Raw genomic sequence first — 21,291 nt, forward strand, 5'->3', positions numbered from 1 at the left:
TACTAAATTTAATTGCATTAGGAAAAAAATCAATTAATACTAACAATAAATACATAATTATTTATATTTATATATATTACCATCGTATAATTTTGGGAAAAATTATAAAAATATACTACTTAAGACTTTTATTAACAATATATACACATACTTTTATTTAATTACAAACGTAATTTATAAATTACCTACATAGCAGATTAATTAATTTTTTATTTTAATTTAATTATTTAATTGCAATTTTCTTCTTTCCTCTTTTTGGGATTATGTGCCTTACTTGTCTCCCCAATTAGAGTTCTTGATATAAACGTTTCTGTCTTTTCAGTTATTGTTTTATTTTTTTCCTTTTTTATTCAATCAATGTAAAGTAAAAACTTTTTATGTTTCCAACAATTCACTCTTCTCTAAATTTTCATTGAGAGAAATTTTAACCATTGTCCTTCTCTCTTCTATTCATATTCATCGGTTAATCACTTGCACCACTTTTTTTATTTTCGCTAAAGTTCATCATTCAAGATTATATTTTCATAGTTTGGTTAAAATTTGAGGAGGAAGCTCAGAAAAAGTTCTAGGCTTAACAAATCAATTATAATTGTTGGTTGAAGATCCAATGACAATTGTTGATGAATCAATGTAGGTATATTGTATTTATTTAATAGTTTGGTACTATAAAATGTTTGGATAATGATTATTGCTCTATTTTTTTGATAGTGATTGTGGTTTGAATACTTGTGCTTTCACAGAGTTTGTTTGTTGAGGAGATATGAACATTTCAACGTCAATTTTTTATGCTGCAAATTTTTATTGGAGATATGAAGCACTACTTTGAAACTACGAAAAGAGGAATATTGACACTGGTATGTACTGTTAGCGGCGTTCAGTTGATTCGGAAAGGAAGGGATTGAAAAGAGCATGTTATGTTAAGAAAGAATTTTATAAAATATGGTTATTGAATTGTTGTTCTTTGTAAAATGTTATTATTACACTTTTGGATATCAGCTTAATTAATATTTTCAATCAATTTTGGTGTTTATTTTGTGTTGAATTAACTCACAAATACTTTATTGGTATTTTCCATCAAATTTTGGTGCTTTTTTTTTTTGTATTTCGATATGTTTTAGTTCTTAGTTGTTGTGTATTTATTGTCAAGTTTAATAGTTCCTTGTGTGAGGTTAGTATATTATATCAACAATTCAGCCATTAATATAATAGGCAGAACGGTAATGTATTTTCGATCAGTTTTGGTACCTATATTGTGTTTAATTAACCAAAATATACTTTAATTGACATGTTCGGTCATTCTTGATTAGTTTTAGTGTTTGTATGTATTTTGATCAGTTTAGGTTCTTAATTGTTTGTGTATATGATTTCAAGATACTGTGTTCATTGTTGTGTCAAACCACCTCTTTTAAGTTAATTAGTTGTATAGATATCATTGTATGAGGTTGGTATATTATACCAATAATTCAGCCATTAATATACTACCGCTTACATTTTACACTAATATTATGAAGAATATTTCAGTTTGGTGCTTATATTGTGGTTAATTTAACTGACAGATACATACAATTTTGTTTATGTCTATTTTGTCAAAATGTGTCATTGTGCTGTCAAAATATTTTGTTTAAGCTAATTAGTTGTTTTACATAATCATCATGTGAGGTTGATATATAATAACAACATTTTAGGCATTATATATCACCAATTAATTTAAACACTAGTATCTATATCACCAAGAAAATAACAATGTATTAAACCACTATATTATTACCAATGTTACAACAGTAATTACACCAATATTATGAACTGAGCCTTTGAACTAGCCAATCTATTTTAAATATTACGTAAATCATACAAATAATAGTTTGCGCAACAACTTTTTCACAAAAAAAAAATTATACAAACAAGCAAACACCAACGATATAAAAGTCAATACACTAATAATATGAATTAGCCAATCAACATTAATCAATATTATTTAAACTGCAATTAACATTCATTAAAAACATCTATATTTCAACAAAATTCAAAAGATTAAAATGTATACTTGTTTAAACAAAAAAAAACCATCAATGTTAATTTGAGCCGCAAATTCAATGGCTTTGGGGTTGAGCCGCCCTAATCTGGTGTAATCCCATGAGTGGGGTCAGTGGCGATTTGGGATTGAGCCACCCTGATCTGGTGTAACCCCATAAGTGGGGTAAGTGACAGAGCTAGAAATTTAATTAAGGGTGTCCAAGAATAATGGTGTGTGACTGTCAAAATAAAAAAAAAAATGTTAATTGGGTTCAAACCCGAAACTCTTTCATTCAAATGAATATCCATTACCACTGTACTAAAGACATAGCTTTTGTCAAGTGTATCCATCTTTAAATATATATTCTTGAGAAAATGGTCAAATGCCCCTCAATCTATTACCGGATTCTTAACTACACACTTTAACTTTACGGGTGTCCTATCACCCCTAAACTGTTTAAAATTGAAATTATTACACCCTTAAAAAGCAACAACCACATTTATATTGACAAGTGAAACTAACACGTTTGACACGTGGATTTCTTAAAAAATAAAAAAAAATTTACCTTTTTCTCCCATATTTCCATCTTCCCTTCCAACACCAAAAGTCTTTTCACCATTTTTTTCCTTTATTGCAAACAGAAAACTCCACCAATCAACCTACGGCACCACCCGCTTCCTACCACTAGCATTATCAAGTCCTAAATCTTTTGACATATCAAAAAACATCAATTATTAATGCTTCTTTTCTTTCTTTACAATTGCCCATAAATTAATTCATATCTTTTTGGCGGAACTCTAAACAATTTGACGACTTATAATAGCAAAAGAAAATTTCTAACTATCTTCCGAAATCATTAGTGTTGACATCCTTTGAGAGGGCGCAATGTCGCGATGACTCACCAAAAATAGTTATCAATTCAATTTTTAAAAGAATTTTAAAAGGGGTAAAAGGGAGTCGCCACCTAATTTTAAGAAAACTAGGAAACCAATTAACAAATTAACTTAAAATAAACGTCTACGACATCAATAGATTTTAGATAAGGGGTTCAAGTTATTCCAAAGGGAAGGTATTAGGCATCCTTCGAAATCCACAATTATGGGTCCCGACTAAATTCATTTTTTTCAAATTGAGGAGGATATAAAAACAAATATACAAGTATAATAAACATGTGACATACACAAGTAATAAAATAAAATAATAATGTAAGAAACAACCTAAAGTTTGCCTAACATCGATATATACAAAATAATGAATAAATAATATAATTCGACCTTCATTCGAATAACTTCAATGGGAAGCAACTCCGTGTACCTGTAAAGACATTTAGTAAAAGTATTAGTAATGAATAAAACAAATAATAACTTAACAATAAAAACCCGTCTTATTAACATGAAAGGCCTTAGAAATCGACGGTAATTTCTTCATTGCTCAATTTTTAACAAGTAAATAATATAAACTTAACTAAATTTCCATCTTTTAACATTGGAGAAACCTCCAAAACTGACGGAAAGATTCTTTCACTGGCCAATTTTAACTATTGAGTAAATTAACAAATTAATTAAGATAAAAACGGACCAACGTTAAACCATAGACAACAATCATATGAAACTAATAAAAAAGTGTATAAGGGTTTGAAATCAAATTACCAAATTGAGGCATCGAATTATCAAGATATGAATTTTCAACCTAATCGGCCTTGTGGGTTAATATGTAAAGTGTAGAACTTAAGATATAATAGGCTCAAATAAAAATGTCTGAGAAAATAGTTTCCAGAGAATAGGAACAAATGGGCTGACCTTGTATTCAGCAGTTAATGATCTTATATAGAATTACAACTTCAATAAAGTCACATTCCCACTAAACCACTAACTAACCCACTAACCTAACTCTCCTAAACTTTAGGAACACATTTCTGCAATACTACGAAATAGGAAAAAACTATCAGAGTTAAAAGAAAACAAATACCAACTGAAAGCTAAATTATAGCCATACTACAGACTTAGTCAAATTAAACTAGAAATGATGTTGTCAACTTTAACACCCCTTCTCAACATCAGCTCTCTGTCTTAACCATGCCTAGCTGCTTGCAGAAACTCTGCAACTTGTTGACACTAAAACCTTTGGTGAACAAGTCTGCAATTTGATGTTCTGTTTTGATGTGCTCCAAGCAAATCTCTCCTTGCAACACTTTTTCCCGGATAAAGTGGTAATGTATCTCCACATGTTTAGTCCTTGCGTGGAAAACTAGATTTTCAGCCAAGCAAATTGCTGACTGATTATCACAGTACAAAGGAATTGCACATCCTACTGGTTGTCTTAGATCCTTCATCAATTGCATAAGCCATGTACATTCCTGAGCTGCAACTGCTGCTGCCCGATACTCTGCTTCTGTTGTTGACAGCGACACTGTTGTCTGCCTTTTGCTGCACCAAGAAATTGCTCCAGCTCCAAGCTTAAACACAAAGCCTGTGGTTGAACGACGAGTATCATGGTCTCCTCCATAGTCAGAGTCACAATATCCGATCAGTTTGCATTCTTCACCTTTCTTATACAACAGACCATAGTCAATTGTACTTTTTACATATCTCAAGATTCGACGAACTCCATCCAAATGAGACTTCTTTGAATTTTGCATGTAACGACTCATCACACCTACTGCATAAGAGATGTCAGGTCTTGTTAAAGTTAAGTAAATCAAACTACCCACCAATTGCCGATACATTGTTGCATCTTCCAAGTCTTTCCCTTCATGAGCACACAACTTAACATTTGGATCCAGTGGTGTTGAGGTTGGTTTGCAATTGAACATTCCAAACTTCTTTAATAGATCTTTGGAGTACTTTTGCTGATGCAAGCAAATTCCTTCTTCACTGCGATCAACCTCCAAGCCAAGAAAATGGTTAAGATGTCCGAGTTCCTTCATCTGGAAGCGTACTGACAAATTCTCCTTTGTTCTGAGAATTTCTTCTTCACAATCTCCTGTTAGGATTAGATCATCCACATGTACTAGCACAATAGCTAGTTTTCTGCCAACAATTTTCACAAACAGGCTGGAATCTGATGGTGCTATTGAAAAATCACTATGAGTAAGAAACTCAGAAATCTTACCATACCATGCCCTTGGCGCTTGCTTTAATCCATAGAGTGCCTTTCGAAGCTTACACACATACTCAGGATAATCATGACTCTGAAAACCCATTGGTTGACACATGTAAATCTCTCGATCCAACTCTCCATGCAAGAATGCATTCTTTACATCCATCTGCCATAAGTTCCAATCTTTACTAGTTGCAAGTGCAAGTAAAACCCGGACAGTAGTAAGCTTTGCCACTGGACTAAACGTTTCATCATAGTCTAGTCCATATTGCTGAGAAAAACCCCGAGCTACAAGACGAGCTTTGCGCCTTTCAATTGATCTATTTGTGTGACACTTTATCTTGTAAATCCATTTACAGGAAATGGGTTTGGCATCCCTTGGTTTTGTCACGAGCTCCCACGTTTGATTCAGTTGTAGCGCAACAATTTCCTCCTCCATAGCTTTAATCCACTTTGGATTCTGGAATGCTTCCTCAAAAGTTTCTGGTTCCTTTTCATTTTCATCTTCTGCAATGGCAGCATTGGTAAACTTGGGATTTTGCTTTTTGATCCTTGTTGACCTTCTGAGTGAAGGTGGTGAATCTGCTCCAATTAGCTCACATTCTACACCTGGCTGTTGGTACATACCAGTTTGCCACAGATTTTAAGTCACGTCTTCATCAACATTGTCTTCATTAGCTTCACCTTCAGCTCCATCTAGACTCAATTGGATATGGGAAGAGTCTGACACATCTTTGAAGACATCTGAATCTGGCAGCGGTTCCTTATTTGCACACCACCAGGATGAAGCTTCATCAAATATCACATTTCGTGAAGTGTAGCACTTTCCTGTTGTTGGATCATAACATCGCCACCTTTTTCGTTGACTGTCATACCCTACAAAAATACACCTAACAGCCTTTTTGTCCATCTTGCTACGTAAATGATTAGGTACAAATACATAACATACATATCCGAAAACACGAAAATAGCTAACAGATGATTTCATGTTCCACAACTTCTCAAAAGGTGAAAGAAAATGTAACCTTTGTTGAGGAAGTCTATTGATCACAAAAGCTGCAGTCTTCATAGCTTCCGCCCAAAATTGTCCTGGGATATTTTTTGTGTGAAGCAGGCTCCGACAAATTTCTGCTAGGTGTCTGTTCTTCCTTTCTGCTACGCCATTTTGTTGTGGCGTATTTGGACATGTGAACTGATGGCGTATTCGACACTTTTCAAGGAATTCAGAAAATTCATATGAGGAATATTCACCACCATTGTCAGTTCGCAAACAAAGAATTTTCTTATCAACTTCTCCTTCAGCAACCTTTTTAAATTCTTTGAATCTTGAAAATACCTCAGACTTCTCCTTTAAAAAATAAGTCCACACATACCTGGAAAAATCATCAATGAATGTCAACATATATTTCATCCTACCAACAGAGAGTTGTTTGACAGGGCCGAACACATCTGAGTGAACTAACTCTAATGGTTCCTTGGCTGTATATTTTGAATCCTGATACGGCAACTGATGCGCTTTACCATACTGACAACCTGCACATATTACATCCGTCCTTACTGGAAGTTTGGGAAGACCCTTCAACATTGACTTTTCCATCATGACTCTAAGTTTAGAGTAGCTAATGTGACTCAACCGCATATGCCATAAGTCCGCCGTCTCATTCTTCCTTGTCTTGTCTATATATGCGATTTCTGCCGACATTACATAGATAGAATTTAACTTTTGCCCCTTCATCACTGGCTCTTCTTTAACCTCAAGATCATGGTATATTCTTACATCTTGCGGACCAAATAGAACATAATGACCCGAAGATGTCAACTGAGCTACTGAAAGAAGATTTTTCTTCATACCTGGGACATGATAAACATTTTTAAGCAGCATCAGATCAGCACAATTATTTGGAGACACAATAGTCTTACCAATGTGAGCTATTGGTAATTTTGTGTCATCTGTTGTCACCACTTCACGACTTCCCTTGTACTCGGACAAATTTTGCAGCTTCTTTTTGTCACCAGTTATATGGTTTGAGCATCCCGAGTCAACAATCCAGTCATTCTCATAGTCAATTTGCCTAGAGGTTGTTACTGTAAGAGCTAACTGCTCTTGTTCTACCGCAAAGAACGCTTCAGTATCCCAATCATCTTCACTATTTTCCTTTGGACCAAAGGTAGCAGCAACATTGCTCTCAATAGTCCTCTTTTTGAACCAACAAATATTGGCTTTATATCCCTTCTTCCCACAGTTATGGCATTGCCCTTCAAACCTCTTGTTGTTGACCCTATTGTTCTTCGATCTTCCCCCTGGATGAGAGCTTCCTTTTCCTTGATGACTTTTTGACTTATCATCAGTTTTTTTTTATCCACCGGCGTTGTACTGCTTGGGGTTTTCTCTGCTTTTGTTGACGTAGAGCGCTTCCTCCTCGCCTTTAAGAGAGACTCCGCTCATTTGCTTAGCCAAGGCTTCCTGACCTGCTAGCAAATTCTCAAATTCTACAAGTGATGGCTGATTTTGCCATCCTTGTACAGCAGCAATGAAGCTTCTATATTTAGGCTTCAGACCATGGATGATAATCCGCTTCATCCTCGTCTCTCCAATTGGAGCTTGTGGATCTAACTCTGAAATCTCTCGACATAGCATCTTAACCTTATGAAAGTATTGTGCAATTGGCATGGTGCATTGTCCTATCGAGAGTAATTCACTCTCTAGGAGTTGGAGCCTTGTATCATTTTTCTTTGAAAATAGCTTGGCTAATGTATCCCAAGCCTGCTTTGGGGTGGCGGCGTCTCGTATGTGCTTTAGCACATCCTCTTCGGTCGTTGTTTTCAAAGCGAACAGAGCCTTACCAGCTTTTATCTTCCACTTTCGCAGAGTGCCGTTTGCATCTTCGGCTGCTGGTTGTGTCACCTCGCTACCATTGACAACCTCCCACAGATCTTGCCCTTACATATAAGACATTATGCAAGTTGACCATGTACTGTAATTACTGTTGTTGAGCTTTTTCATTCCGCCGACAGCTTGTAGGTCTGTCATTGTGTCGGCAACAAAAGTCTAAAAAAAAAACTACAGTAAATGATCTCCCAAGGAACAACCTTGCTCTTGATACCAAATGTAGAACTTAAGATATAATAGGCTCAAATAAAAATGTCTGAGAAAATAGTTTCCAGAGAATAAGAACAAATGGACTGACCTTGTATTCAGTCAGTTAATGATCTTATATAGAATTACAACTTCAATAGAGTCACATTCCCACTAAACCACTAACTAACCCACTAACCTAACTCTCCTAAACTTTAGGAACACATTTCTGCAATACTACGAAATAGGAAAAAACTATCAGAGTTAAAAGAAAAAAAATACCAACTGAAAGCTAAAATATAGCCATACTACAGACTTAGTCAAATTAAACTAGGAATGATGTTGTCAACTTTAACAAAGTGATGATTAACAACTCCAATAATATCAATAAGGAATTGATTTTCAAAATTTTCTAATTTCATGCACAGATTGAAAAATACAAATTCAAGAATTAAGAGGAATACTAAAATTTCATTGTCAATTATGTGGAGATGATAGTGACAGTGACAATGGAGAAAATAGTGGCGGTGGCGATTTAGAGATGGTGAGTGGTGGAATTTGATCTATGTTGTAATGAAAAAGAAAGAAACAAAGAAGAAAGAATAAATATAAATACAAGTATTCTGAAAAGAAATATTAAAAATAAAAGTTTACTATTTGATTTTGGTGCTCACTCTTTCAAGGAGAGTGAAATACACTCACTTTACCACATAAACATTTGAGGAGATGATAATTTCAGTTTTAAATAGTTTGAGAGGGTGATAGGACTCCCGTAAAATTTACGTGTGTAATTGGGAATGAATTTGACATATATATATATATACACACACACACTCTTGTGTGGTAATAGCTACGCCTCTGAGTGGGTCAGAAAAGAGTATACTGTACGTACTCCTTATCCCTAGACCCTTGGTTCAAGATTGTAAGAATAACATGACAACAAAATAGCAAAACACAAGGAAATAGGTAAAATAATGCACATTCAAGAATAAGAGACTATGTAACCTCTACTACACAATGTTCGACAACACTCAAATACTTGCTAGTCTTCTATCGTAATCCCAACCTCCAAATCTTCCTATCTACAATAAAACCTCACTAAATTAATATAAGTGAGACCATGAAATATTATTATTTTGTAGAGGTATTATTTAATCAATAAATTAATATTTATTAATTTAAAAAGTGTTTTGAGATTCAATGAAGGTTAATTTTGATTAAATCAAAATCATTGTACCTTACTAATTTATGTATCATTTTATTGAATTCACATAAAAATTTTTTATTATACATAAAGTACAATGAATACATCCAAACCATTACATCTTATTAAATTATTTATCATATATATGGAATTCATATAAAAAATAAATTTATTATACATAAATTACAATATACGTGTATGATTCACTATATTTTTTTTTGGTTAAATGATATATTGTAAAATAAACATAATGATTCATTATAAAAATAAATTCATTATACATATTGTTCAATGTTTCATAACAATCAAATATTATTCATATCTTATTAAATCAATGTATGATAGTGAGAGAATTAACTACATAAGCAACATAGATTTTTTTTATGAATCCATATCCGAAAATGACTTCTCATTTAAAAAGTGCCACAAAATCATCAACGATAGATCAAATACGTAAAACATTATGTGAGTACAAAAGAGATCGCACTTAAAAGTATTTGCAGTCGTGGCAACACCAAAATTTTTGGATGCAATAAGAAAAATTAAAGATGAGCTTGAACTAGATTTAAATTATAACAAGAAGTAAAACACAATAGAATTATATTTCACTAAATTATCTTAGATATATTTGTACTTTTAAAAAAATATTAATTTATATTTTTAATGGGGCCATATATTTATACTGAGGTCTTCTGAAAATATATTATTTTATCGAAAATGAGTGATTTTTTCCATTGGCCCAAGTCAGGACCGAAAGAAAATATTATCTTAGATAAATTATTAATTTATTGAGTATTAATTTAGTGGACCGAAAGAAAATATTTTCTTAGAAAAATTATTAATTCAATGAGTATTGATTAGGTTTTACTGTAGAATCATGTCTTTTGAAAGCTGAAGTTGTTTCAACCTACTTCTACCTCTCGTAACTCTTGTTACAACCTATCTCTCACCCCTTCTTATAGACGCATCCACACACTTTTTCTTTGCATATCCAAAGTCCAAACCATCTCATCCTCTCACCATGTTTGCAACGAAGGCCACCCCTATCTCACCCCGTATAACTTCATTCATGAGTCATTGACCAAATACTGATTTTCAAGTGAGTCTTTTTTTTGTTATAAATAGTAAAAATTATTCACAAGTTTAATCTCTTTAACTTCAATCCTTGAAGCTGTTCTTTGGATAGTGGAATATAATTTAGAATTGACACTAACCATATTTGGAACCAATGCATGTGAAACAATTGAGTTTTGAAGTGTATTGAACCAATTCTTCAACCATCGTTTAGTGGAATCAAATCATAATCAGTCAAGCATCACAACACATTCCAATAAGGTCGGCTATATAAATCCGAAATAAATTAGGATTGACTATGAATCCTCATTTCGTCATTTAAGCTCCATGAGAAAACGTCACAACACATTTCAATAAGATTGGCTTTTTGTCTGGATAGTTTATGCAATTTACCTTTCAACTTCAAAATCTAATTTTTTTTTTTTGAAAAAAGACTAACAAAACAAACGAAAAGGAAATTTAAATATCAACCTCAAGAAAAACATGACAGCAGAAAAATTGTGCCTATTTTAAAGAAGGGATTGAAAGTTTTCACTCTCAAAAACAAGAGAGAAATTTAGCAGGTTGAAGCATTGCTTCTCGACAACGATAATCAAGCTGTGGCTGCCTTCTTTTCTTCCTCGAGCTTCTTCAATTCTGCCAGTCTTTCTGTCCATGCTCTATCCCTAGCAACTGCAGCCATCTTACGCTCTACTCGCTTAATCATTTTCTTCCGGTTTGCCTCCTGCATCTGAGCTTTACGCTTCTTCTTCTCAGCCTGTGCATGAATAAAACTCAAATTTATTAACTCAAGGAATGGAGTGAATTGCCCAAGTACTTGAAAGAAAGTTCTTCAGTCTCTAAATGGCAATACGAAGAATGATATGTACAATGACTCAAACAGTACAAAACCAGGGTAAAGAGTACTGAACCTTATAATTGCCAGCTTTAATGCTTGATCCAAACTAGTGCGATAAAAATAAGCTCATATTTTGTTAACCTGCCCATACTTTAATGGGTTGGATGAGTGATACGTTAGATGGGTAAAAACAGGTTAGCCACATATATTTTCTGGAGGTTTCCTCCTTTTAGAGAACACATGAAATGTCACTGTAATGAACGTATTGAAGAATAGTGCTGGAAATTCAATATTCTAAAATTCAGTTACTTGATTGGAATGTGCGATTTAATTTTTTTGTCAATCAGTAACTCAAAATATTTAGTCAAAATCTTCGATATTTCATTATTTCTCTTTACCAGTTGCTAGCAACAATGTGAAAATTGGAGTCAGCTTACTAGTTCATTCAAGAACTGCATATACCTAATTTGTTGCTATTATGAAACTTCGGCAAGCTTACAGCTTGAGGAGATAAAAATGGGTGAGAGCCCTTTTTTACCCAACCATTTTCTACCACCAAAGCCGTTCTTACTTAACTCGTTTTCAACCATCCCAAACCCAAACTGACCCGCCCATTTGCCACCAGTGGTGGTCCACCACTAATCCCAACCAAGAAAATTTAATGACTCAACTGTGAGGAGAAAATAGGTTTTTGTATAAGAGAGGTCCTCAAAACATGAAAGTAGGCCACAATAACATTCATTTGTAAAAGAAGATAGATCTTCGGAACATGAAAATAGGACCCATTAACATGTGAGTGGACATTTTCAGGCAAAGGAGAGAGTGCTACAAATATCTATCAAGTAGATAGTGCATTGATTAGTAAAGAAGGCATTCTCGTAGTTGGATATTTCTTTCAAACTAGTTAATATGCTTGGAGCTACAAAATGCAATCACTACTAGGATACTTCAAAGTCTCTAAGTCCTAAGCTTTAGCAGAGAGATCCAAGGCTTGATTTGCTGATTCAGTTTAGTGTTAGCAACTTGCTTTGCTATGTTTATTGGAAAAATCTGTGAATGGTTGTTTACTGTTTTTTATTTATTTTTGGCTATGTGAATTTCACTTTATGCTTTGGGATACAGGCAACCAAGACAAGGCAAAGTTGGATAGTCTCATTTTACTGCATCAGTCATGGAACTTGGAAAGCATGGTCACCAACAAAATACATCGAGGAACGAGCACTTGATTTCAACTCGAAATATATACTATGCAATGAAAACTCTTCTAACTTTGGTGATCAACTTGTAAAGTGAACATGGAATGTAATATTTAGTCACCATAGTAGCTGGTAATATCACCAGTGACATCTGAACCACAAATGACAAATATCAAAGACAACGCAGCTTAAAAGTTGCCAACTCCAAAGTAGGAAAGTCAGCAGAGCATGTAGTATCTCGGATGTTGGGGTTTATTGAGGTTACACAGTCAATAGAATTTACTTGTGAAAAATGACAGACGGGGGAGTAAGAATAAAGGAGATCAGTTGAGTTTAAAAAGGGAGATGTGATAATATGCATGGGAGTAAAGGCTGGAAAAGAAAAGAACAGGATAATAAAAGTACAGAAACCACGCTAGACAAAGATTTAGTTCTGATCCTCAATCTATCTATAAGGACAATTTCAAATTTGCAGTATCGACACAATATCACATCAATTTACCATCCTAAGTCAGAAAATAACATATGAATGGCCTTTTGCATATTAAGTTCAATCCTAATATCCAGTTTCTAAATCTTCACAAGCACGTCTTAAAATATTCCAATTATCTACTTATGAAGAGAAAAGCACATTCTTCTCAAGAACCAAAAGAGACTCATCATCAAAAAGGGATAAAGGGAATCAAAAGTTGTGGCGACATACCAATATAAATGCCTTCCGCTGGCCAATTCTCTTTTTCTCATTCCTCCGCTTGAGACTTCCTTCATTGGGATTGTTTGGACTTATAGGTTCACCGGGGGTATATTTAACCCATGCATACGGACCTAACTTCCAAAAGAAAAAAAAAACTCTTAACTTCTTTACATTTTGTTATAATCCAAAAGCCGGTAAAAATCCAAAACATACCAAGTGTGTTTGGTATCGCAGAAATATTTTTAGGGAAAACGTTTTCCTTTAGCGTGAGGTTAGCATGACTTGTTGAAAAAAGTTCTCTCCAAGAAAAATATTTTCCACCAAAAGAAGGTAAAATGACTTCCATCAATTATGACAAAGTCTTTTTTCTTTACAATACCAACTCTTACTCTATATCAATCAACACTTACAACATTGTTGTGAACTCTAAGCTAGCATTTGGCCATAGATTATGAAATTTTATTTTCAAATATCTGCTTGGCCATGAAACTTTATCAGAATTTAAAAATCTAAATATGATCTTCAAATATTTTCAAGTTCCCAAAACTAGCTAAGACTTGTTTTTTTTTTTTTTGGTGACTTCCACTAACAATACTTAAAGACTTTTTCCAAGTACAATGCATATCCAAATACAACTTCGAATTCCAAAAATCACAACTTTGAAAAAATCAAATTTTCAAATTGTTCAAGCTTCAACTTCAAAATCTATGGCCCAAACCTATAATCAAACACCATCCACATGTCGAATCCTCCACCTTGTAGGATTTAGAATTCCAACTAAACACTAGAAAATGATTTCCCAAGCTACAATATTTCCTATGGAAGACACTTTCTATGTAAAAAGACATTCATCTATACCAAAAGCACCCAAAAACATCATAATTTGCATAACGAAATGCCCAAATCTGAAAATGGCTTAAACCCTAGGTTGCTAATTCAACTACTATAAAGTATGATTATAATCGGAAATGAAGATAAACCTGGAGGTCTCAAGCTAGCTCTTTTACGTTTAGGCTTGTCACTGTGTCTTCGCTTAGGGAATCGAGTGTCAGTCAAGCTGTGAAAAGCACTGGATGGTGGAATCCATGGAAGCCTAGGTCGGAAAGTGTTGAACAAATGACGGAGCTCCGGTGCCGGACAGATGCTGTTCGCCGGAGAACTGATCGGAGCGAAGGAGGATACGGTTCGGGTCGATAAGAGTGTTCGTGAAACGGGTCGGATGATGGATCTTAGGGCTCCGAAACCCATGTCTGTAACTATGATGACGGCGTTTGAGTAAAAATCTGAGAAGTTGTATTTTTTGTGAAGAAGAGAAGGAAAAGCAATGGAATGACCAAAACGACGTCGTATAAGAACCTTTTTGATCGATGAATTTATTTTTTAAATTGATAATTACTATATATAATAATTTAAGTGGATTAATTAAGATAACTCGAATCAAATTGAGCTTTGAATGAAAATATAGTTGAGCATAAATAAGGTTTGATTATTATAGTATTGTGTCAATCTAATTAAATACAAGTAAATCTAATCAAATCGAGCTTGAGACTGCATGGTTCCATGTCTAGTCCCATAAACATGAATTTAGTAAAATTAATTTAGTTTTAAATTTTTATGTTACATTAGTTTTAGAAATCAATTCAATTATTAAACCTTAGAGTATTTTTGCGTTTTGATTAGGTAAATTGATTTGAATCTCGAATATCATGAAAGTTAGTTGAATAATTCTTAATAGAATATTGTAAAACAATTTTTTAGAACAATTAAAACATTGTAAAAGTTAATGAATGTCATAATAATTTAGAATAACGAACATGTGAAGCTTTATAGGACCTTTTTGGTCATGTGCACGTAATTCACATATGTATAGACATCAATTTCACCAGCCTCTATTTGAGAAAGTTGTAAGTCGTCATGTCTTTTATGCGGATTAAACACAATATGATTAATTTTTTTAAAGCGAAACTTGTAAGTTTGTTCTTTTGTTGGCTTACTTAAGTTTATACACAATATTGTTGATAACAACACTTTTTTTTGTATCTCACTACTAAAATAATTCAATTTGTCAAGTTATCTCTTATATTTTCATGAATTTAAAATTAGTTTGAAAAGTTCTCTAATTGAAAATCTTTAAATATATGGTTATTTTCAACTTATTTCATCGATTATGATGTCTTTTATCATATCCAAATGCCTAAATATCCACTATAAGTCTTTCCTCGTTGAACCTCGACATTTCCTTTTAAGTCAATATCATCTCAAGATGCATCTTAAACTTAATTTTTTAATAATAATAATACACAAACAAATTGAACTAATCTTTTAACTTTTCTAGATTAACGCTCTAAATTTTACAATATGCGTAGATAAATAGGATTCTAATAGTCGGGCAAGGATATATCCTCGATAGAGAAACTTCTTTCAAATGGACCTTTACACAACGTGAAACCTAGTCGGACTCCAATGCATGGGAATCAAAAGAATAGGATTCTAATACAAAATCTATAAAATTGTAGGGCAATATTATCACCTTTTCCAAACCTTATGGACCAAAAATGTAATTAAAACCTTTTATTCACAGTCGCCGCCGTCACCATTCTATAATACCAAATTTTTTCTTTAACTCAGCAACAATGGCTTCCACAGCAATGGCGAAAATCAATGAAGACCAAGTTCGCAAAGCAGTAAAAGCTCTTCTCAAATGGAAAAAGCTTCAATCCAAGAAAACCCATGAACCCCAAAACCTCAATTCACTATCAGATGAAGAAGAAAACGAAGAAGATGGAGTAGTAGATGATAATTTCATCTATCTTCAATTAACTCTGAAGAAAATCCCTCCAAAAGAACTCACAACCCCTCACAAAATCACCCTCCCCAACCCCTTTTTCCACCCACTTGAATCTTTCGCTAATATTTGTCTCATCATTGACGACAGACCCAGAAAACCCCACAACTCAAAAACCAAACTTGATGTTGAAACAGTGCAGAAAAAGCTTAAATCTGAAGGAATTTCAATTACGAAAGTTCTGAAGTTTACCAAGTTGAAGTCTGAGTACAAATCTTTTGATTCGAAGCTGGATTTGTACGGTTCATATGAGCTGTTTTTGGCTGATAAAAGAGTGATGAATTTGCTTCCAGGTTTATTAGGGAAGCACTTTTATAAGAAGAAGAGGAAAGTACCTGTGCCAGTTGATTTGAGGGGGAATAGTAGCTGGAAGGAGGAGATAGAGAGAGCGTGTTCGTCGACTTTGTTGTGTTTAGGGAGTGGAACATGTAGTGTTTTGAAGATTGGGAGAGGTGGGATGGAGAATGGTGAAGTTATGGAGAATGTTTTAGCTGCCATTGATGGAATTATTGAGTTTGTTCCTAAGAAATTGAATGGTGTTAGAGCTTTTCATTTGAAGTTTAGTGATTCATTGGCATTGCCTGTTTATGAGGATTTGCCTGATCAAGTGCAAAACACTGAGAAGAAAAAGAAGTAGAGAAAGTGAGATCTTGGCTCTTCGAAAGATTTTTCGAGCTAGAAGTTCACGTAAGGAGTTGACGCATAGGTAAATTTGGATGAAGTGTTTCCATTTTTGTTCTTACTAGATACTGAATACAACAATGTGTTCTTTTTCCTTTTATTGTCTGATTTGATCTACTATTGCTTCAAGTGGGAAATTCTAATGTTATACTTCTTGGTAGCTTATAAATGTATTCAGTTCAATTTATGATGAAAGTGAAAGTTTCAATCATCATGTGCTTGAAAGGCCAGTGTTCATCCTTTTCCATTTTAGCTACTTGTTATGTGTATTATACTTGCAACTATTTCTAAACATTGGTATCATGGGAGAATTATGCTCTAATGTCTTGAGCAGTCATACACTTCTGTTTTACAATACTCGAAGCATAGATAATTTTCTTTTGGATTCTGCGAAGAATAACTATCTGTTGTTTTATGATATTGTATATATAGATTGTGTATGTGGCTGTTTTTCTACAGTATATGCTAAGCAACACCAGCACCAGCACCAGTATTATTCTCTTTCATTATCTGTGTACCAAGCTTTCGGGCAGTGCTTCAAATACTACCTAGTCGTCCTTTGCGGCCACAGTGAAAGAGAAGCAATTGTAAAGCATGCAAGTACTTTATCTAAATATAATAAAAATACTAACCTTGGTGATGCTATGTATACCAAAAAGAGAAGAAAGGAAACTCAAATTTTCCAACCATTGTGATAAGAATATTGGTAAGTATACCCCAAAGAGGGAAAAATAATGTATATAATTTGCCAGACCCTTTAATATTTTTCTTTGTTAGGAAACAGTAACAAGTGTAATCTAGTCTAATGAGGAATTATCAGATCAATCAATCACCTTAAACAAATTTCAAGTGCCTGAAGAGCTTTGAAGGTTGCTTTCAGTAGCAAGATATATAGTAAACTTGTTCTGAGTGCTGATTGATGCAGTTAGTTTAATAATTAGTAAATCAATCTTTCCTTTTTCTTATTTCAGTAAATCACTTTCTTCTGTTCTATGTTTCATTTAATCTGAGCAGAGACTTCGTAAATCAAAGTTTATGTCCAGGACATACCGTTCTTGAAACATAAAGAGTAATCTGGAACTGTTTATGTTTACTTAGTGTTTGAGTTGAAAGTACCAATGTCTGTAGCAAGAAATCTATAAATACATTGTCTTGGAAAATTAGATCTTTCAAGTCTCCATTGCTCTTCATTTTCATCACCTGAAAAATCCATTCATAAGTGGGAAGGGCCTTGGGTGAATTATGCTTATATTTAGTAGGTGTTATGTCATCTGTGTCTTTTGAAGCTGGTCTTTTCAGCTTGTTATAATGGGATACTGCTTTGCTTAACTCTGTCTCCTTGAGGTTTGCTTATCTTGCCCGTATCGAGCACGGATAAAAAAATTGTGGACTGTGACACCAGTGAAATAGTCGAGGTACCAGAATATGTACTTGTGTTGTTTAAAACTGATGAGATAGTCGAGGCATTTGTTGCTTTAACTTATTTTTTGGTTTTAGGTAACAGCATTTTAGTACATTGGCAGTCACGCTTTAATGCTAGGACAAGTTCCATTTTACTAATATAGTGATGAGGTAATCATTGATATAGATAATGAAGGATCAGAACATGAGTCAGATACAGAAAAATAAAACATCCAAGGTTTATGCAGAAATCTTGCTTCTTAGATGGAAGAAATAAGGCCTCTCTCTTTGAAGAATGTGACACAATCATCAAACATCTCTTCAATGGACTTGAATTTCATTCCTAAACCCTCCAGCTTCAATGTGTTGAAATCATAGGAAGGTCGATCCAGTTCCTTAAACCTGAAATAGAAGTTGGCGAATGTGAATCTTCATCAAAACGGTACTACCTTTCTTTCTAGTTTGTATTATTTGTTTCAAGCAGAAATAACAGATACAGATCCAAGATATTTAAGCAGTGGAGAACACCTCTTTACTATATGTGCACACAGACAGACATGCATAATTACAAAGTGTTCACTTTTCTAACTTCTATATATACAGTGATGTATGCAGGATTTTGTGCAAGTGTTATCAACCTATTAGTAAGACTTGGCTTGTACTTGAAATTGAGACTTCAGCTGTAGGGCTTTTAAGGTGTTACTTCATGTTCTAAAGTCTAAACTAATGTTTACTTTATGTTATTTTGAAGTGGAGCTAACCTATTGTATATATACAATTGTTTCTCTAAAATATTAGCAAAGCAGTGTCAAATGACAATTTCTGATGAAATCTTCCACTACAAATATGTAACTTGAGTTTCAGACAATAGATGCAAATGCACTCACAGCTTATATAATGGTTCTGCCTCTTCTTGGGATTCTACTAACCTTTTAGGAATAGGTAAAGATGGATAGCGTTCTGATAGAACTGAGACAAGTTGATTGTTGTCGAGAACCTTTGAGCTGCAAAGGTACCTCCCATGAGCACTTGGATGCTCATAGACAAGTATATGGGACAGAGCTACGTCATCTATGTGAACATAACCCATCCTTCCATGGAAATCAAACTTATCTGTCTTTCCTTTAAGCAAACCTAGGACATCATCTGCTGTTGAACACAAATCTGGAGGCAAACTAGGCCCAATGATAAAAGAGGGGAGTAGTGTCACAAGATCAATGTTGTTTTGCTCACAGAATTCCCAAGCAGCCTTCTCAGCCAGTGTCTTTGATAGTACATACCAAATCTTGCATGCACAGAGTAAAATGATCAGATTATTGTTTATACTTACCATCCGAATTGATATGGCACTCTTCTTATTTTGGGAAGTGTGTAAGTGTTGATGCTATTTTCAAGAATCCAAATTCAAGAAAATTTTGAATTTTGAAGTTCAAGGTGGTGATATGTTCTCTGTGAAACAATCTTTTCAATTACCACCTCAATATTTTTCTTATATAGAAGTCAGATCAATATTTTGAACTTCGTGCTCGTCAAGTCCATGATATCAAATTGGAATGTAAGCAGAATATATGTGTTTACCTCGAACTTTTTGCAGAATTCAACAGAGCTCCAAGATGATTCATCCAAGGGTATGTTAGGGTCAATGTCATCTCTTACCCTTACAGTTGAAGAAGATGAGGTCAAAACCACGCGTCTCAGTCTAGGATTTTTCTTGCAGGATCTGAGCACATTTAAGGTACCATCAACTGCAGGATTCAAGATTTCAACCTGCAGCAAGGACAATTAGTTACTTGAAGGTGATTCCCTCTGTTCAATTTATATGGTACTCTTTTCATTTTGAGAAGTTTTGAAATGTCTGACGTACTACAGCTAGTGTGTTTAGTCAAATATTGTCATATAAAATGAAACAAACAGAAATATTTTGGATACCGTGACATCAAAAGTAGCCTTTCCCAAGACAGGTGAGGCAGTATGAAAAACACCTTCACAGCCCATAATAGCATCATCAAAGCTGCCTTCATCTGTTAGGTTAGCCTTTACCAGACGAAGTCTCTCTTTTGCTCCTTGTAGCTTCCATAGATGTCCTACTTTCTTCTGGTTCCCTGATTTTGACACAAAAACTTCAATGCCATGAAACAGATACAAATCTCCATTACTAGTAGCTATGTTACATGAATTCATTTATAGATGTGTGTAACTATCCGGTATATACAAACACATCTCGCTTCTTTTTCCTTCTCCAATCTTTAGATTATTTAGAATAATTTCCAAGTACTCACACCCTTATCATACAGATGTAGGCAGAGCAAAGCTACATGTAATGAAGGGGTTTCTTTTTTGTTCTTTCTTTTAAATTACATCGGGCGAGGGGAAGGAGAACGGAAAAGGGATGCTATACAACTGATGGAGTTTGAACCCTCCACTTCAATTGTACAAGGCTGGAAGGTCTGCCCTCAATCCCATGAAAGGGATTTGACCGACTCGAATTGTTTTTTTTTCTTTTATTGAATTGATCCCACCAGAACAAAAATTCACTTAATTGATACATGTACCCCACCTACCAATTCAACATAAAATTCAAGATATTCCATTGAATCTTCTTGATCTCGCTTAAATTCCCCTCTTTGGAAAATTATACTGTGCAAATAAGGTAAAAGAACAATTGTGTTTGTATATATTTAAGATTGTTGAACCCCCTTGACGTAAGAGAAACTTTAGTAGGCGTTTCAAGAATTGCTTTAAGTCACAGGTTTGAATCTTGGGTGTGGAATTCTTGCATCTTTTTAAGTTCTTTGTTATAATTTCTGGCTCCGCCATTACTAATAAGAGTACGAGTAGTTTCATGTACCTGGATCTCTAACTGTGCCAATGACATTGTAACCAGACAAGAGAAGGCTTTTGATAAGCCATGAAGCTACAAAACCAGATGCACCTGTCACACATACTTTTCCCTTGTAATTGCTGTTTTCTTCTATTACTACACTTTTATCCTCCATTATTTCCATGTTTTACAACTTCTTGGTTACACCATGTTCATACTTTGATGTGTATATATAGGGGAAAGTTGAGCCTTCTTGAGGTTGGTCTAAAGAAGGTGAATCATTTCATTTTTGTGGCTCTTTTTACACACTTGCAAGCTTGCATGATGCTCTAATTTTCAACTAATAAA

At 34.2% G+C, this 21,291-nt stretch overlaps 3 protein-coding genes across 3 annotated transcripts; 1 reads left to right on the plus strand and 2 right to left on the minus strand.

Moving 5' to 3' along the window:
* Positions 1-10,839: 10,839 nt before the first annotated feature.
* Positions 10,840-14,495, minus strand: LOC125854613 (uncharacterized). Its single transcript, XM_049534198.1, has 3 exons — positions 14,176-14,495; positions 13,205-13,326; positions 10,840-11,224 (listed from the first exon to the last, which is right to left on the minus strand). The coding sequence occupies exons 1-3, from the start codon at positions 14,441-14,443 to the stop codon at positions 11,060-11,062; spliced, it is 555 nt and encodes a 184-aa protein (XP_049390155.1). The 5' UTR covers positions 14,444-14,495; the 3' UTR covers positions 10,840-11,059.
* A 1,333-nt stretch (positions 14,496-15,828) lies between these two features.
* Positions 15,829-16,677, plus strand: LOC125856238 (uncharacterized). The gene has a single exon (XM_049535774.1). It carries the CDS (start codon positions 15,829-15,831, stop codon positions 16,675-16,677), a length of 849 nt encoding a protein of 282 aa, XP_049391731.1.
* A 1,504-nt stretch (positions 16,678-18,181) lies between these two features.
* LOC125854609 (tetraketide alpha-pyrone reductase 1) lies at positions 18,182-21,254 on the minus strand. Its single transcript, XM_049534192.1, has 5 exons — positions 20,971-21,254; positions 20,052-20,224; positions 19,701-19,889; positions 19,052-19,407; positions 18,182-18,524 (listed from the first exon to the last, which is right to left on the minus strand). Exons 1-5 carry the CDS (start codon positions 21,125-21,127, stop codon positions 18,383-18,385), a joined length of 1,017 nt encoding a protein of 338 aa, XP_049390149.1. The 5' UTR covers positions 21,128-21,254; the 3' UTR covers positions 18,182-18,382.
* Positions 21,255-21,291: the final 37 nt, after the last annotated feature.

Source organism: Solanum stenotomum, chromosome 2, assembly GCF_019186545.1.
Source record: "Solanum stenotomum isolate F172 chromosome 2, ASM1918654v1, whole genome shotgun sequence".
Taxonomy (NCBI): Eukaryota; Viridiplantae; Streptophyta; class Magnoliopsida; order Solanales; family Solanaceae; genus Solanum; species Solanum stenotomum.

Excerpts from the sequence above, each read along its gene's own strand:
- LOC125854613 (XM_049534198.1), bottom strand. The coding sequence starts at position 14,443 with ATGGGTTTCGGAGCCCTAAGATCCATCATCCGACCCGTTTCACGAACA. Across the intron at positions 13,327-14,175 it reads AGCTAGCTTGAGACCTCCAG|GTCCGTATGCATGGGTTAAA; the intron begins GTTTATCTTCAT and ends TTTGGAAGTTAG. Across the intron at positions 11,225-13,204 it reads AGCGGAAGGCATTTATATTG|GCTGAGAAGAAGAAGCGTAA; the intron begins GTATGTCGCCAC and ends ATTCATGCACAG.
- LOC125856238 (XM_049535774.1), top strand. The coding sequence starts at position 15,829 with ATGGCTTCCACAGCAATGGCGAAAATCAATGAAGACCAAGTTCGCAAA.
- LOC125854609 (XM_049534192.1), bottom strand. The coding sequence starts at position 21,127 with ATGGAAATAATGGAGGATAAAAGTGTAGTAATAGAAGAAAACAGCAAT. Across the intron at positions 20,225-20,970 it reads TGGCACAGTTAGAGATCCAG|GGAACCAGAAGAAAGTAGGA; the intron begins GTACATGAAACT and ends TGTCAAAATCAG. Across the intron at positions 19,890-20,051 it reads AGGCTACTTTTGATGTCACG|GTTGAAATCTTGAATCCTGC; the intron begins GTATCCAAAATA and ends TCCTTGCTGCAG.